Source organism: Sander lucioperca, chromosome 3, assembly GCF_008315115.2.
Source record: "Sander lucioperca isolate FBNREF2018 chromosome 3, SLUC_FBN_1.2, whole genome shotgun sequence".
NCBI lineage: Eukaryota > Metazoa > Chordata > Actinopteri > Perciformes > Percidae > Sander > Sander lucioperca.
The window spans coordinates 20,009,849-20,024,676 of record NC_050175.1 but is presented as its reverse complement, the minus strand read 5'-3'; the positions used below and the strand labels follow the sequence as shown (position 1 = coordinate 20,024,676).

Here is a 14,828-nt window from a genome sequence, read left to right as displayed (position 1 = left end):
TCCTTGGTCATGTAAAATAGATGCATACTATGACTGCAAAAGAAGCATTCAGACTCAATCCTCAGGTAAAAATGTTAGTTTGGGATTTTAGTAAAATCCCAATTAAAGCCAAATGACAAAATTAAAATGTGAAGAATAGAGTAGTCAAGACAAGCCCACTGGTGTCTTGTCAGTTCACATACGTTCTTTAGACATACAAATGAGTGGAGATCTTAATATGAAGTTGTCCATTTAATAAAATAGATTTGCAAGCAAAATACAGACATTTGTGTTAGCACTCAGTTGTTTCTCAGCGAATGTTGATAAACAATGTTTCTAGCCATAATTACTTGGGGCTTTACACATTTAGAACCAGACTGATTTTAAATATCCATGATTGAGATTATTACAGCTACAAAAAAAAATTATTGAAAACATCAGTCTTAACCTCTACTTTTATTGGTTGTACAGTCTTATCTGTTCTCGTCTGCCACACAGTTATTAAAATGCCAGTCAAGCTGCTACGTCGCATTGCCAAAAAGGTACAAAATTAAAACATCAACCCAAAGTGGAATGGCTACAAAAGGGAGCAAAACAACATTCTTTTCTTGCACTTTGTGACACTGTTTATCACATACAAGTCATTTAGGGGTGTTACAGTAGCAAGAAAAGTGTCAAGATAAGCAGTCTTAAGCTTTTAAAAACTAGAATGGGCTTAAAAAAAAAAAAAAGGAATTACCACAGAAAAAGAAGCCACAAATTAATATTGTGGCTGTGATTAACGGCAATATCATCTTTCTGAAAGTTACCTCTGTTTTTTGCAATCGTATGACATTTTTGATGATGCATCTTTCATCTTGAACCTAAATGTACATTTCTTTGCCATCTTCTGCTGCTCTAAAAAGTCAAAGCGAAAAAGCCAATTTTATTCTCCAAATGTGACTGGAAAACACTTTTCTGTTCTAAACCGAGAGATACATGATGCTCTTCAGTGAGGATATTAACATTGACTGGAATTATGACAAAAAAGTAAAAGTCCACATTATGGGTGCATTGCTATCTACTTACAACTTTTACTCAATGACACACAGGCGTATAAACAAGTAAAACAAAAAGGACTTAGAAAGAAAAGATAAAAAGTTTATGCATTTTTTGGGTAGGTAAATCCTTATTAAAAATGTTTTTAACTCATCTAACTTTTTATCAATACATGATTAAAAAACAAATCTTAAATTACAACAGTGATGTTTTTTTCTGTGCTGGATGCAAGTGTTTGTAATCCTAAATGCCAAGAAACAAAAATGGAGATGTTATCAGGGGGCTGTGTGTGTTTACAGGTTCGACCCTCACATCCATCACCGGTCCATCATGCTGAGGATCATCTCAGGAGTGAGGTCTCCGTTCGGTGGGGCCTCAGACTGCTGCATCTCCGGTGCTGTCCCCTCTGCCTGGGACATCTCCTCCAGCTGGATGGTTGGATTCCCTCCACCGACCACCACCTCCTCTGCAGCCTCATCGTTGCCGTCCTCCAGGTCATCAGCTCCAACTTCTTTCTTCACAATTATGTCATCCACCTCTCCAGTGGCCTCGTCCTCCACACGGATGATAGCAGCCGCTGTTAAGAGTTTCAGGTTAGATTCTGGTACTATAAAGATATAAATACACTTTTTACAATGTTAAATTGATTTATAAAAAAGGAAATGCTAATGATTCGATATTTTAGCTACGTAGTTGTGATCAGACACAGTCCATTAGCAGCTATCGAATCTCACTTTGTAGGCTCGGAAACACGGTTAAAACATTCCCAAAAGTAGTGTAGTCCAACACTTACTGTCTAGTTTGCTCTTTGGGGGCCGTCCACGTTTCCTCTTCACTGGTGGCCCCACAGGGGCTGGGATAGGGACAACTGGTGGGGCCTGTTCCACCTCAATCTCGCTTAGCCCCTCTTCTTCCTCTATCTCATCCAGTTCATCCGCTACAGATGAATGAGTAAGGACATCATGCAGATATTAGATTTTGACATCAGCATATTTGCCGACTAGAACCACCACTACAATATATGCTGAATGTTGTCCTGGTTGGGTTTTAAGTGCCAAACCATTGCAATCCATGTGCCTGTCCTGTACCATCTTCACTAACTCAAACTGTGTTATGTTATCAAGACTGATGATTCTGTAAGCCGAAACATTTTTCGCACACTTAGTTATTGACCATGACAACTTTTTACAGCTAGGTTAAATGATAAATGTGCCCCTTTGGCCTATTAAAGGCCAAAATTAATTGCATATTCCGATGTGAAATTGAGGGACTGCTTCACAGATTAACTGAGATTTGCAACGTATACAATACCTGTGTCATCACTATCGTCCTTCCTGGCCTGCATCTTCCTCTTCCTGCCCCGACGAGCCTTTTTGGGTGCAGGAGTTCCATTTTCTTCTTCTTCTATAACCTCACCCGTGCAGTTCTCAGAGTGACGCAGCATTGTGTTCTGAGGACCACACATAACCATCACAACTTAATGACATACTTAAAAAAAAAATAAAAAAAAATAAAAATAGGCGCATTTGTGTGCTAAATTTCAGAGCTCAGTCTTACCCTGCGGGTGAACGTCTTGTTACACTTGCCACACACAAAGGCAGTGGGGACAAAGTTGGGATCATGGTAGCGCTTGTAGTGCATGTCCAGAAGCTGCTTCTGCCTAAATGTTTTCTCACACTGGCTGCAGGCAAACGGCTTCTCCCCCGTATGTGTACGTTTGTGCATTACCATGTGGCGTTCCTATGGAGGTAATAGGTTAGAGAAAAATGGTCATTTAGAGTTATACAAATGCTATATAAGCAATTAAATTAACACTTTCATTTTCCACTTGACACGTACTTGTCTGCAGCAGTAGTCACACTGTTCACAGCGGAAGCGTTTCTCATTCTTATGAGTCTTCTGGTGTTGGATGAGAGCGTATCGTTCATGAAACACAGCATCACAGTAACGACATTTCTTTCCCTTCTCAATAAATGAGTGCTGCTTCCGCAAGTGAACACCTAGAACAGAAACAGTAAAAATATGAAAATCTGCTTGGCCTATTATATAAATTAAGAAACGCTTCTGAAGCCTTCCAATCCAGTACACATTTGTCCAATTCCTCTCTCTACAATTATTATATTTACACACCAAAAGATTACAATGATTGGGACTGGCACGTTTACATACTTTATGATCTCAGGCTCTAAAGACCCCAATAAAAACTAGCCTTCCCAGCACTTCATCTGCTTTATTTTCTGCATCTGATCACATTTAGTTTAAAGTAAGTAAAAATGGCAGCACATAACTTACCAAGGTCGCTCTTGCGTGCGATGACAGTATCACAGTGTGGGCAGTGGAACTTGGCTACGTTCTCTGTGTGTTTCTGCAGAATATGCATCTTCATGGTGCCGCTCTGTGTGAAACGTGCATGGCAGATGTAGCACTCGTATGGCTTTTCACCTGCACCAAAGAGGAGAGAATTTAGTAAGCAAGGTACAGTACTCTTCTCAAACTGGGAGTAACCCTTCTTTCGGCCAATAGATGGCGCAAGTACTGTAGGTTACCTGAATGTGTCCTCATGTGTCTCTTCAGCTTGTAAGTGTCTCTGCTAGCATAGCTGCACAGACTGCACTGGAAAGGTCGCTCCCCTGTATGAGAGCGGATGTGCCTTTTCAACTTACTGACCTAGAAAAAGAGACAGACAAATTAAAATAAGAGCTTATCCCTGGGTGTAAATTACAGATAAGTATTTAACACAGATCAACATGTGATTAACTTGCCTCCACGCTGCAATAGTCACACATGGAGCACTTGAAGGGCTTCTCATGTGTGTGTTTGTAGCGACGGTGACGCACCAGCTCACCACTGGTCACAAATGCCATGTCACAATCTGTGCATTTATGCGGCCTAGTGCCTAAAGAAATGGAAGGAAGTGAGAATGAAGGAACACCGGCAAGATTTATTGATAAAATATTCTACTTCTGCGTTGACTAAAAAGTAACATGAAGCACACAATGGAACTGTAGCAAAAACATTTAACAAGTGTAAGTATTAGTTTTTGCATTACCTGTGTGTGTATTGAGGTGGTTTCTCAGCAGTGTGACAGTTCGAAAGGCCCGTCCACACAAGTGACATTTATGTGGTCTCTCATCTGTGTGGCTCTTCATGTGTCTGTCCAGGTTGGAGCGCCTTGGACAGGTGTAGCTACACAACTCACACTGGAAAGTCTTCTTTACACCTGGATACACCATTTTATTATTATAAAGAGAACCTCACATAGCCAAACCACAATCTAAAATGAGTCTTTTTCAGCATCATGTTGAGATATCTAAAGAAACAAATAAAAATACCTTTTTTCTTGATTTTGGTGGGCTTTGGTGGCTTCATGTTGCCCACAACCTTCTCAGCATTCACTTCTGACAGCAGCCCCTCCTGCTGCTCTTCTTCAAAGTCATACACAGAAACATCCATGTCACGATCGCCCTCTCCGTAGCGCAGACGGCTCTTCTTTCCTTTCTTCCCCCTACTACGGATACTAGTGATGGGCTGGTAGTCTGGGTCCTTGGACCATTCTGGCTGTTCTTGCTGAGGCACAGTGGCTTCTACTTCTGCCTCTTCCTCCTCCTCCTCCACCTCTCCCCTCACCACTTGAAGCTCCTCGTGGGCTGCCTGAAGCTCCTCCTGCTCTACAGTCTCTACCTCACCATTGGCACCCACTTTTACCACCTAAAAGAAAACATTACAAATGCATCTTATTGTGACCAGACTCTCAACAAAAGGAGTTCACTGAGTGTGCCAAGTTGATCATAACTAAAAAGGGCCCATCTTATTTCACAGTAGCCCAGAGTTATTTCCCACCTGGAATCCCTCGGGCAAAGGAAGAGTGTGACAGATAACCGGATCTGTGTCCTTGTTAGCAGTTGATGCATCAACATAGGTGGCCTGGAGCCCCTCTACAGTTGCCGTTGTGACAGGTACATGCACCAGCTGAAGCTGACCAAGACCTAATGCAGCTCCTGTCTGCTCCTCCATATTCACCACCTACATAGAAGAAAGCACCTTTTCAACTTGATCACACAACAAAAACATTTTACAACAAGGCCAGTTACTGATAATCCAACATTAGATTAGAATCAACTGTATTGCTTAACATGTGTGCTAAACCAACCTGTAGTGTGATGATCTGACCCTCATCTCCACCAGTAACTGTCATTGTGCCGCCGCCCTCCAACACCTCGGTCTTCATTTGCAGCAGAGTTGGATCCAGAGCGTCCATCACCATCATCTCCATGTTGTCAGCCACCTCCCCCTGTGTAGTTATGACTGCCCCTTGTAATAAAGCCTCGCCACCCTCTGGCAGGACCTTTCCTTCGGGAGCCAGGGCAGCAGTCTGAGTGGTCTCCATGGAAACAACCTCGCCCTCCATGGTGATGGGCCAACTAACACCCTTAATAGAGAAGACATGTATCAAAAAGTGTTTGTACACAGGGCGCATATATATATAAAATAAAAAAAAGAGTGTAAATTGGACAACTGTACACTTTGAGTGGATTTTTAAAGGTTTTTAAATGCAGCGAGCGCAACAAATTAAATGCATTTCCTTTCGCCTCTATTGTGGTAAGAGTACTAGCGGTGGATATTTCAAAAACTCCACTAGGGGCGAGTGTGTTATTATTTTGATGACCTGACCCTTCAATAGATCAGAGGGGCACCGATTAGTTTGCCTTTATAAACATATAGAATAAACCATGGAAATAACATGGAATGAACACTGACTACAAATCCTTGTGATGGCAGGGTTTTCCCTACATTATAAGGCTTAGGCTCAGCACCCAAGCCGTTTTGGGCACCACCTAGGCTCAATGAATGTAAAGTCAATGTGAGCATCAAAACTAACTAAATAACCCCCCCAAATTTATTTGAACTGAAATGAACTGAAATAGTTTAGTGTTATATAATGAACTGGGTTACTAAAAAGTGCCATATATAGACCATACCTCTACCATAGGGAGCATTTATATATAGCATGTCACATAATACACTTAGATGAATATAAAGAAGGACATCCTGGTATGGCCTGACATAGACTGAGTTTAATATAAAAAATATCTCACTGCACATCTGGCTAACTGGGTAGGCTGTGTCAGATAAAGTAGTACCTGGAGCTTCGCATAAAACTCAAGTGAGCAATTTGTTGTGAAGAAGCAAACGTGTTAATTTACCATGCATAATCCCAATGTAGTATTGTCCAACAGTGAGGACAACTTTTGAAAAGTGACTGTTTACGTCTTCCTGTGTTGATTAGGCAATGATAACAGTCGATCAATCAATCGATACTTCGGAGTCACGCGTTCGTCTATTGTAAGAACGCTTAACTTACTTCTCGTTATCAGTCGCAAAATAATGCATTGCTAAAACGAAACAAACTAACGTTACTAAAACATCAACTCGTGTTAGTTAACTCGGGAGGCGCGAGTATCGTTACGTCTGAAAACAGGAAACAAAGGGCACGATAAGATGGACGTCAGGCCTAAACAAAGTTAAAACAGAAGTACTAATACATACAACCACCCCTGTGCAAATACCGCAAAATATAAGCCGAAAAGCAAAATGCTCAATTGAGACATGGAGTTACCGTTTATAGACAGATTTAGTGCGTTTTGGATAACGATAGAGGGAGACAAACACCCCCCGCCAGCCGCCTGGTCGGTAAGCCCTACCGTGACACCTAGAGGCCGGCGACGGCTCCTACAAAAACGTTTCCGTGTTAGAGGAAAAGTAGCGGCTTCACTTACTCCCGACTGCTTCTTCCCCCCGTTATATTCAGTTGGATGCTCGGTGTATCTGGTTGCTCTTCAGTCCCTGTGTGAACGTCCGTACGTGCTGAGCGCCGGACTAATAGTTTTCTCCCGCTTAGGAAGAGTGGGCCTAACACAAAATGGCGGCCCTTAAGACCTAACGCGGCTGCGCAAACGCAGGACCCGAGGGAGTAAAGGGGAGTGGTCGAGCTGTGGCTGGGTGATGGGCGCCAGATTTGAATTCAGCCGTGGGCACTGGGCGCGGCGACCGGAAAATGACTATTATCGATAGAATCGAGAGATTATTGGTTACTTTTCGGACAAGGAATGCAGATCAATATTGTGATATAGAGTGACTAACTCCAACAACGTCTAGTCGCATTTAAATCGAAGTTACAAGTAATTTTGTGAATTAAAGCAATTCATAAAACAAGTCACAAGAGGGCAGTATGAGTGTATGTGTAGGGCGGGCCTCACAACGCAGAAAGTCGTGATTGTAGGCTACACACCATCCTCAAGGATTTGAATATATATATATATATATATATATATATATATATATATATATATATATATATTAAAATTCACCTTCAATCTACACCTTTAAATTAAAGGTTATCATAGTGTAGATTGAAGGTGGCATTTTTACATCCAAATAATGACTGTATTAGTGATATTCGGTTACCAACCAGGCATACAAAAAGAAAATTGATATGATTGATAAATCCTAATATTACCATGGCTAGATTAAACTGCTTGGAAGGAGAAATGAGCTGCTGGGCCCTCACACTCTCTGTGCAGTGTTATCAGTTTTTCTTGCTAGACTATTTCATGGCCCCAGATTTGCTGTTCAATAATTTTGGTTGAACAGGTTAAATTAGAAATAGCCTATGCAACATTTAAGGACAACAATAAATGGTAGTTTAGGAGTTTAACAGTGCTCACCATCAATCACACCATCCCTGGTTCAAGTCTGACTGGGCTCTTTTGTTGCACATCACCCCCCTGGTGATATCTGGACAGAGTGAGCTTCTAAAGTTAAACTACTCATTTAAACAACATTGTAATCTCATCTGGTTTTAACATTTTATTTGCTCTTTTGTTAGCTCACTGTTCAACAACAAAAACTCATTGTCATTGTGATCCAACTTGAGAAACTTAGTATTGTCTTAGACCTGCTCTGAGAAGCAATATATATATATATATATATATATATATATATATATATATATATATATATATATATATATATATATATATATATATAGTCTCTTACAATAACCTAGTCTATTACATCTGTACCCTAGCACTAAAATAGCTGATGTCATCCACATGGAAAATCTGACATGGGTTCATAAGTGCAAAACAATTTATTTCTGGTTGTTAGTTAACCGCTCAGATAGGAGGCAGGCCTTTCAGTACCTGAAGAAACAGAGATAAAATAAATATGCTCCCCATTGAGAAATTGTGCGGATTTGGCCAGTTAGTTAAATTATTACAGTCATAAATCAATGTTGAATGATATAAATCATTTTCTAATCTGCCCTTGGAACCAGTGTACATAATACATTTATATCAAAGTGTTTCAAACTGGGAATTGAGTTGCCTGGTTTGAACATCAAATATTTAAACACAATTCCCATGAAACTCCCTACACAGAGGAATTAGTATTATAAGATACACAGAGATTGGTGCTTGTGGGTGTGTCAGTGTCTGTGTCTTATTTTATGGGTTCTGAGCAAGTCTTACAGCTCATAATCAAGATAAATAATCCTAAGGACTATTTGGGACATTTTCCTCTAGTATTGGTGAGACATCTTGCTTTGAATTACAGCACTTCTGAGCATCTTTTCCGCATATAAAATAAATTATTAATTTGTTACATAACCAATAGAACATTTTGTTCATTTCAGCTGTTTCCATTGCAGTATATACTCATATGTATGTCCCTGTCATAGGCTAGGATGCAGGGATGTAGGCCTAACAAATGTCAGTGTGGTCACTTTATTCCTCCATCTCTCGGCCTCTTCTTATTTTATCACCATCTTTTTCTCATAGTTTTCCTCTCGGAGGGGAGGGGGCAGAGAAAAGGCGAGGTTCTGTTGTCAAATCTGTCAGTCTAGCCAGCCTGGCCCCTCCCACCTCAGTGGAGGCATTACATACTGCTGCTGCTCGTGCTCTTAGCAACGGTGCCTCAGCAACAGAGCCACGGCAACAGAGCTCCACGGCAACAGCGTGCCGTGTCTCCCCAATGGAGCTGCCATTGGGCGGACCAGCGCTCAGGCACTACACCCAGAGCAGACCGAGACCTCACCGACAAAAACTGAACTATCGTCCCAGCAGATCACAGGTACTGTGAAGGAGGATCAGAGAGGTTTTTTCAAAGATGGAGTGTGAGAGAAAAGGTGTTGTGTGTGATGAGAGAAAATGGAAGGGAGGGAGAGAGGAGAGATGTAATAGGGTACAGAGGGGAGAGGCAGGGGGAAGGGAAGGATTGAGGGGGAGTGCTATAAAAGATGCCTGGTCCCTGCTTGAATAAGGCTGTCCCATTGTACCGGTCACCGGCTGTTTGATGAACCCACACTTGGTATTTTCTGCGTGTAAGAGCATGACGACTATGTATGAGCGCGAGTGGTAGTTTGGTATGAATGTCTTCTCTTTCTCTCACTGAAAAATACTACTGCTCATTTGATTTTTTCATGGGATTGTATCCAAATGTGCGTTATCATCTCCTTTTTTCACTGAGCTGATCATGTTGTCACAGAGCCATTAGGCTGTAGACATTCACTCCTTTGGAGCCACTGGCCGGGGAGACCAAATTCAAGCAATTCCCCTGACAGGATATCATGTAACGGTGACTTCTGCTAAATTTGTGTTCTGCAGTCAACCTCCTGGTTTTTATTGCTACTTGTGGCTACAGATATTAATATGATCAGGATGATGCAACACTGCAATTTTGATATCGCATTACCTACACATTGGCAAAATGAGTTATCTTGCTTTCATTCTGCATGTAAAACTCAGTGACGCCCCCCCCATTGTACGTTACTGAGCAACTGACTCTCAGGAGACTGGTTTGTAGCATGACTAGATGAGAGATTCAAACCAAAATACACCTATAGAGGCAGAAGAAACAGTAGTGCCAGAGTGTGTGGGTTTTTCATAGGTGAGGGTTATGTAATGTAAAGTTACATGTGATACAAAAGTTGCTCTTCAACATCAGTTTGTTTGATCTTTGGTGTGAAATGTTTCTCTATGTATGTGTATGGTAATTAGGAGACGATAATTGAGAGTGACAATAAAGTCCTTCAGCTCATGGGGAGAGTTGATGAAGGAGTTGAAGAGTTCTTTACTAAGAGAGTACTTCCTACTGATACACTGTGAGTATCATCATCTGCCTGATTTGCCTCTTCATAGTTCCTTGATATTTAGCTAATCTATACATACTAATAATACTGATTTAATAAACGTATACAATAGAACTGAATGCACACAGTATTGGTTTGATATACAGTATATTATCCCTTAGGAATAAGCAAGATGAGGAATCTATCACAGTGCACGAAGTGGCTCCTGCCAGCTCTGTCCCTTGTCCACCCCCGACGAAAACACTCAGGAGGAAGCTCGGAGATTTCTTTACACTCAAAAAGAGAAGAGGTCTGAAATCAGAAACAAGCCAGGAGGGGCGACCCAAAAAGGCCTCCATCGCTGATCTCATTCGCCCGCTCAGGGAGGTCGCCAGAGCTGAGAAAGAAAAAGACAAGGACAAAGTCAAGGAACACGACAAGGAAAATGAAAAGGAGAAAATGAAAGAACATCCGAGTGCTGTTACTGGAGAGTCAGCTGTTCAGGAGCCCGCTCCGCTGAGGGGTGAAACTGTGCCTCCCCGCCGAGCTCTCAGAGAGGGGAAGTCCCAGTCTCTCATTTTGCTGTCTGGATCAGCCGCAGCAGGAACTACTAATGCCAGAAACACTTCAAAGGTGAGTGTTAGTAGAGTTTAAGTCATATATACATTTAGATGAGTAGATACATTTTTTTTTTTAAAGTGCTCACTACTCTGCTGTTGCTGATTTCAGAAACAATTTGAAGGCCAACATAGTTTTGAACAGAAACTCCATCTCATGCTTCAACGTATTGGAGTTTCCAAAGTCCAGCCAGGAGAGACACAGGTGTGTGAATGTGTATGTCTGAATGTACATATGTACACTGTAGGAGTCTTCAGAAGTGTTTAAATGCCTCTTTTATTCTTGTAGAATCAGGAGGGAGAGATGAAAAAAGCTGAATCTGAAGGTATGTCCCTTTATCTCTTTTAAGGATTAAACTCCTCTCTGCTCCCACTTAGTGTTAATGAAGCAGAAATCATCTTTGAACTTAAGGGATTTGTATTTAAGGAGAGACTTTTTAAACATGGTTCACTTCTCTATTATAAAGATTTAATATATCTTTGGGCTGATAAGACTGCTCTCCATCCACAATAGTGACATAATAGTGAATTAATTCCTCCTGTAAATGATCTTTGTGTCTCAGGTACTATCATTGACAGTAAACCTGAGCCACCACCTACTTACACAAAACCTCGAACAATGTCTGCATCATCAGGTAAAACACAAGCACTGATTCACTTTCGCATACAGAATGTGTATGAGAAGCTAAATAGTTTTCACATTTCATTATTTCTTTAGATACAAGACATCAAATTCGCCCAAGCGTGTCAGCACACGAGTCAGCTGGGAAACCCGCTTTGCTTCCAAAGCCCCTTATCAAGCCAGGTCCACCCCCCACAACATCTGGCCGCAACACACCTGAGAACGAGCTAGCCCAAATACAGGAAGGGGAGACAAACACGCCCACTAAACTGAGTCCAACTGCAGCTCTGTCTACCCCTGCTACTGCTGTACCCACTACTACCACCACTCCTACTGTACTGACAATCTCAAACTCAGTCCCAGACTCAACCAATATTGCAAGTACTGTACCTCCCTCTGACACAGCTATATGCGCTGACTCTGTTAACCCCGCTGCAGCATCTACAACACCCACAAATGTTACAGAGACTGACAGCAAACCTTCAATCCCTGAAGCTAATGCTACTATCACTGACTATGACTCCACCTTTCCGACAACCCTTACAAGTACCACTACACCCACAGAGCCCCCCACCACTGTTTTAGTTACTTCCACTTTCTCTGAGTCCATGACTCCAAGCCTCTCTGTCATTTCCAACTCAACAACAATAACTATGCCTTCCATTACCACCTCGGAAACAGTTTCTGCTCCCAGCAATGAAAGCTCAGTTTCCACAACATCAACAAATCTGTCAACTAAATCGACATTCCCAGATCCAAATGGTGTCCCCTCCATCGACGGTACTCCTGCTGCTGGTGGTGATGCAGCTATTTCGGTCATCACCACAGCTTCTTCACCCTCCACCAGCATATCAGATGTGCCACCAGGCTTATCTGCCCCCGCTAATTCAGTTACTGAAGCTTGTTATGATTCCACTTCAGTCACCTCTACTAGCTCTGTACCTTTAGCTTCATCAGTCACAAAAACAACATCTCCACCTCCTAACTCAAGTGATACCATTTCAACTGCAGTTTCACCCGTCGCCACAATTACTTCTTCCTCCCCCCTGATCTCTTTTGCCCTTCCTCCCACCATCTCCACCTCTTCCACCACCACTACAAGCCCAACATCCACCGACTGCATGAACTCTATCTCTGCTTCCATTATTACTCACCCAGACACCCCTGGCCCTGCTGATATCTCTGTTCCCTCCACTTCTTCCAGTGAAACAGACACCACTTCCACCACCACCACCAGTTTAAACCGTGCAGATACCACTTCCACCACCAGTTCAGCTACCACAGCTGCAATTTGCTCCCCACTCATGACTGACTCAGACCCACCTTACACTAACAACGTCAGCACTACCCTCACAACAACTATTGATAACTCAAGTGCTACTTCTACTCATTTGACCAGTCCAGCTCCCTCTAATGGTCGTCCAGTCCAAGACAATGATTTGAAGACATCTCCTGAAGAAAGATCTAGTGTAGAGCCTGCAGAAAAGGGCACAGGTAAGTTTTGAGTTCTGTGAGTATGTATTGTATGCTTGTATATAATCCTCTGCTCTAAGAAGTATGTTGAATGGTGCGTTATTTTCCTCTCTCAACAGCAGATGAGGAGCTTGCGATGGTTCTTAACAGTGAGCAAACTGAGATGGATGAAAGCAAGAAAGTCGGCAACGGTGGGGAGAAGAGCGAGAATGAAAATGAGAAACCAACTCTCACTTCTGACAGCGAAGTCATAATAAAAGAAGTGCAGAAAGAAAGTGTGAAACCTGAATTAGACACAATGAAATCAGAAGTGGGAATGGCTGAACCTACATCAGGGAAAGATGATGAGCTGTGCAGCGACAAGGGGGAGATGGAAGGTCAAAAACAAGAAGAGGTTGATAAGTAAATCAAAAATAAAGAAATTGCTAAACACGGGACCAACTACTGTGACGGGGGCAGGAGAGGCCACAGTAAAGGGTAAAGGAGGAGGGGGGTTGGGATGATCCATGGCACTTCCTACAGGGACCACCACATTACAACAGCACACTACAAAGGGTGGGCCACTGGACCAAAGAACTGAGATCCCCTTGTGTGTTGTAACCAACAAATCCAGCAGTGTCTTTGTCCTTTTTTAACTTTTGTTTGAATTTTTGCATTGCATGTATGATTATGTACCATAAGACAACTACTGTGGTAAAATACACCATGTTTACAATAGATGGATAAGATACATAGTTATGACTATTAAATGGAATATTGAATTAACTGAGTAATTCCCTGTGCTTTTTGTGTGACTACATAAATTACTAACAAAATCATGTTTTCTGACAAGAAAATCTAAACTCAAGGTACACTTTCTTCTTTTTCTGGAGCCCATGGTTTATCAGTTACCATGGAGATAGCTCAGTTGATCACAGGTGATTATATCATTGGCTCTGTTCAACAATGGTCTTTGGTGCCAGAATAGCTTGAGCAAAGTCCATCTGCTGAGAAGGGCTGTGAAATGTTGAAAGCTCTAGAAAAAGCCAGTAAGCAGACCTTGAGTTAAGGTTTTTTTTTTTTCAAACTATTGTCAGAATACTATTACTATATTTCATATATTTGAAAGAGATCAGGCACAATATTAAATGTGTGTGTGTGTGTGTGTGTGTGTGTGTGTGTGTATGTGTGTGTGTGTGTGTGTGGGTGGGTGGCTGGGTGGGTGTGTATAGGGATAAATCTATAGGTCTGATTTATAAATCTATAGGTCTGATTTATAACTGGATATTGGTTGGACTAGAAGTATTCCAGTAATGATGTTGGAAAATAATCTAAATCACAGGTAACCCTAGATGTTAAATGGTATTTCTTTATTTTATTTCTATGCTTTCTATGCTGGTAATACAATTGTAAGGCATTTTTTAAGGCAAATGAATGCTAAAGTCATATTTTGTTTTACATTACAGCACCGCAGTGTTATCAAGGACGCAATAGAGAATGTAACTTGTTAGCCTATATTACTCTCATTATGATAGCCTTCAAATGTGTGCTCCAACTGCCTCCAAGGGTAAAGTATATGTGCACAGCAGAGCTTTCCTTAACTAAATTCTGAAATGGAGGTCATAGGCTATCTATAATTTGCAGTTATATGTATATCAACAAACTCAAAAGGTTACTGTGTTTTTCCCGTTTCTTATGAAGACAACTGGCCAAAGCCTGTAGTACAGGATGTAATGAAAGTGATCCTCATTTAGCCTCATTCATAAATGTTTCTTAAATTTAACTTGTGTTTTTGAGCAAAATGTCTACAGAAAAAAAACTAGTGTGGAAATCATAATAATGCATGAATATACGCTGATTTTTTATAGGCTACTTTTTTTTGTATAGCCTATGCATACCCGTTGATGAGACCGACACCCTGGAAATGAAAGGCCAGCTGAAAGAGGAGAGTGTAAACACTTTAAGATGTGGTTAATACACAAAAAGAAAACTA

The 14,828-nt window shown here is 41.4% G+C and overlaps 2 protein-coding genes across 5 annotated transcripts; one reads left to right on the top strand and one right to left on the bottom strand.

Moving 5' to 3' along the window:
• Positions 1–220: 220 nt before the first annotated feature.
• On the bottom strand, positions 221–6,971 carry LOC116060548 (transcriptional repressor CTCF-like). Of its 2 annotated transcripts, none has more exons than XM_031314168.2 (13): positions 6,795–6,971; positions 5,168–5,446; positions 4,858–5,040; positions 4,350–4,725; positions 4,067–4,237; positions 3,780–3,913; positions 3,564–3,684; positions 3,310–3,459; positions 2,857–3,017; positions 2,575–2,757; positions 2,329–2,467; positions 1,811–1,954; positions 221–1,594 (listed from the first exon to the last, which is right to left on the bottom strand). In XM_031314168.2, exons 2-13 carry the CDS (start codon positions 5,423–5,425, stop codon positions 1,335–1,337), a joined length of 2,280 nt encoding a protein of 759 aa, XP_031170028.1. In that variant the 5' UTR covers positions 5,426–5,446; positions 6,795–6,971; the 3' UTR covers positions 221–1,334. The 2 variants fall into 2 exon arrangements, with proteins under 2 accessions (XP_031170028.1, XP_031170029.1); XM_031314169.2 differs by lacking the exon at positions 6,795–6,971 and adding an exon at positions 6,635–6,748.
• LOC116060547 (cell wall protein DAN4-like) lies at positions 1,387–13,625 on the top strand. 3 transcript variants are annotated; one of them, XM_031314167.2, is made up of 8 exons: positions 1,387–1,610; positions 10,074–10,177; positions 10,327–10,777; positions 10,874–10,966; positions 11,051–11,087; positions 11,325–11,396; positions 11,480–12,877; positions 12,976–13,625. In XM_031314167.2, exons 2-8 carry the CDS (start codon positions 10,113–10,115, stop codon positions 13,260–13,262), a joined length of 2,403 nt encoding a protein of 800 aa, XP_031170027.2. In that variant the 5' UTR covers positions 1,387–1,610; positions 10,074–10,112; the 3' UTR covers positions 13,263–13,625. The 3 variants fall into 3 exon arrangements, with proteins under 3 accessions (XP_031170027.2, XP_031170026.2, XP_031170025.2); XM_031314166.2 differs by lacking the exon at positions 1,387–1,610 and adding an exon at positions 8,080–9,147 and having other exon boundaries at positions 12,979–13,625; XM_031314165.2 differs by lacking the exon at positions 1,387–1,610 and adding an exon at positions 8,083–9,147.
• The last annotated feature ends 1,203 nt before the right edge of the window (positions 13,626–14,828 follow it).

Excerpts from the sequence above, each read along its gene's own strand:
- LOC116060548 (XM_031314168.2), bottom strand. The coding sequence starts at position 5,425 with ATGGAGGGCGAGGTTGTTTCCATGGAGACCACTCAGACTGCTGCCCTG. Across the intron at positions 3,685-3,779 it reads GTGACTATTGCAGCGTGGAG|GTCAGTAAGTTGAAAAGGCA; the intron begins GCAAGTTAATCA and ends CTCTTTTTCTAG. Across the intron at positions 1,955-2,328 it reads GGACGATAGTGATGACACAG|CGGATGAACTGGATGAGATA; the intron begins GTATTGTATACG and ends ATTCATCTGTAG.
- LOC116060547 (XM_031314165.2), top strand. The coding sequence starts at position 8,785 with ATGTCAGTGTGGTCACTTTATTCCTCCATCTCTCGGCCTCTTCTTATT. Across the intron at positions 9,148-10,073 it reads ATCGTCCCAGCAGATCACAG|GAGACGATAATTGAGAGTGA; the intron begins GTACTGTGAAGG and ends TATGGTAATTAG. Across the intron at positions 11,397-11,479 it reads AACAATGTCTGCATCATCAG|ATACAAGACATCAAATTCGC; the intron begins GTAAAACACAAG and ends TTATTTCTTTAG.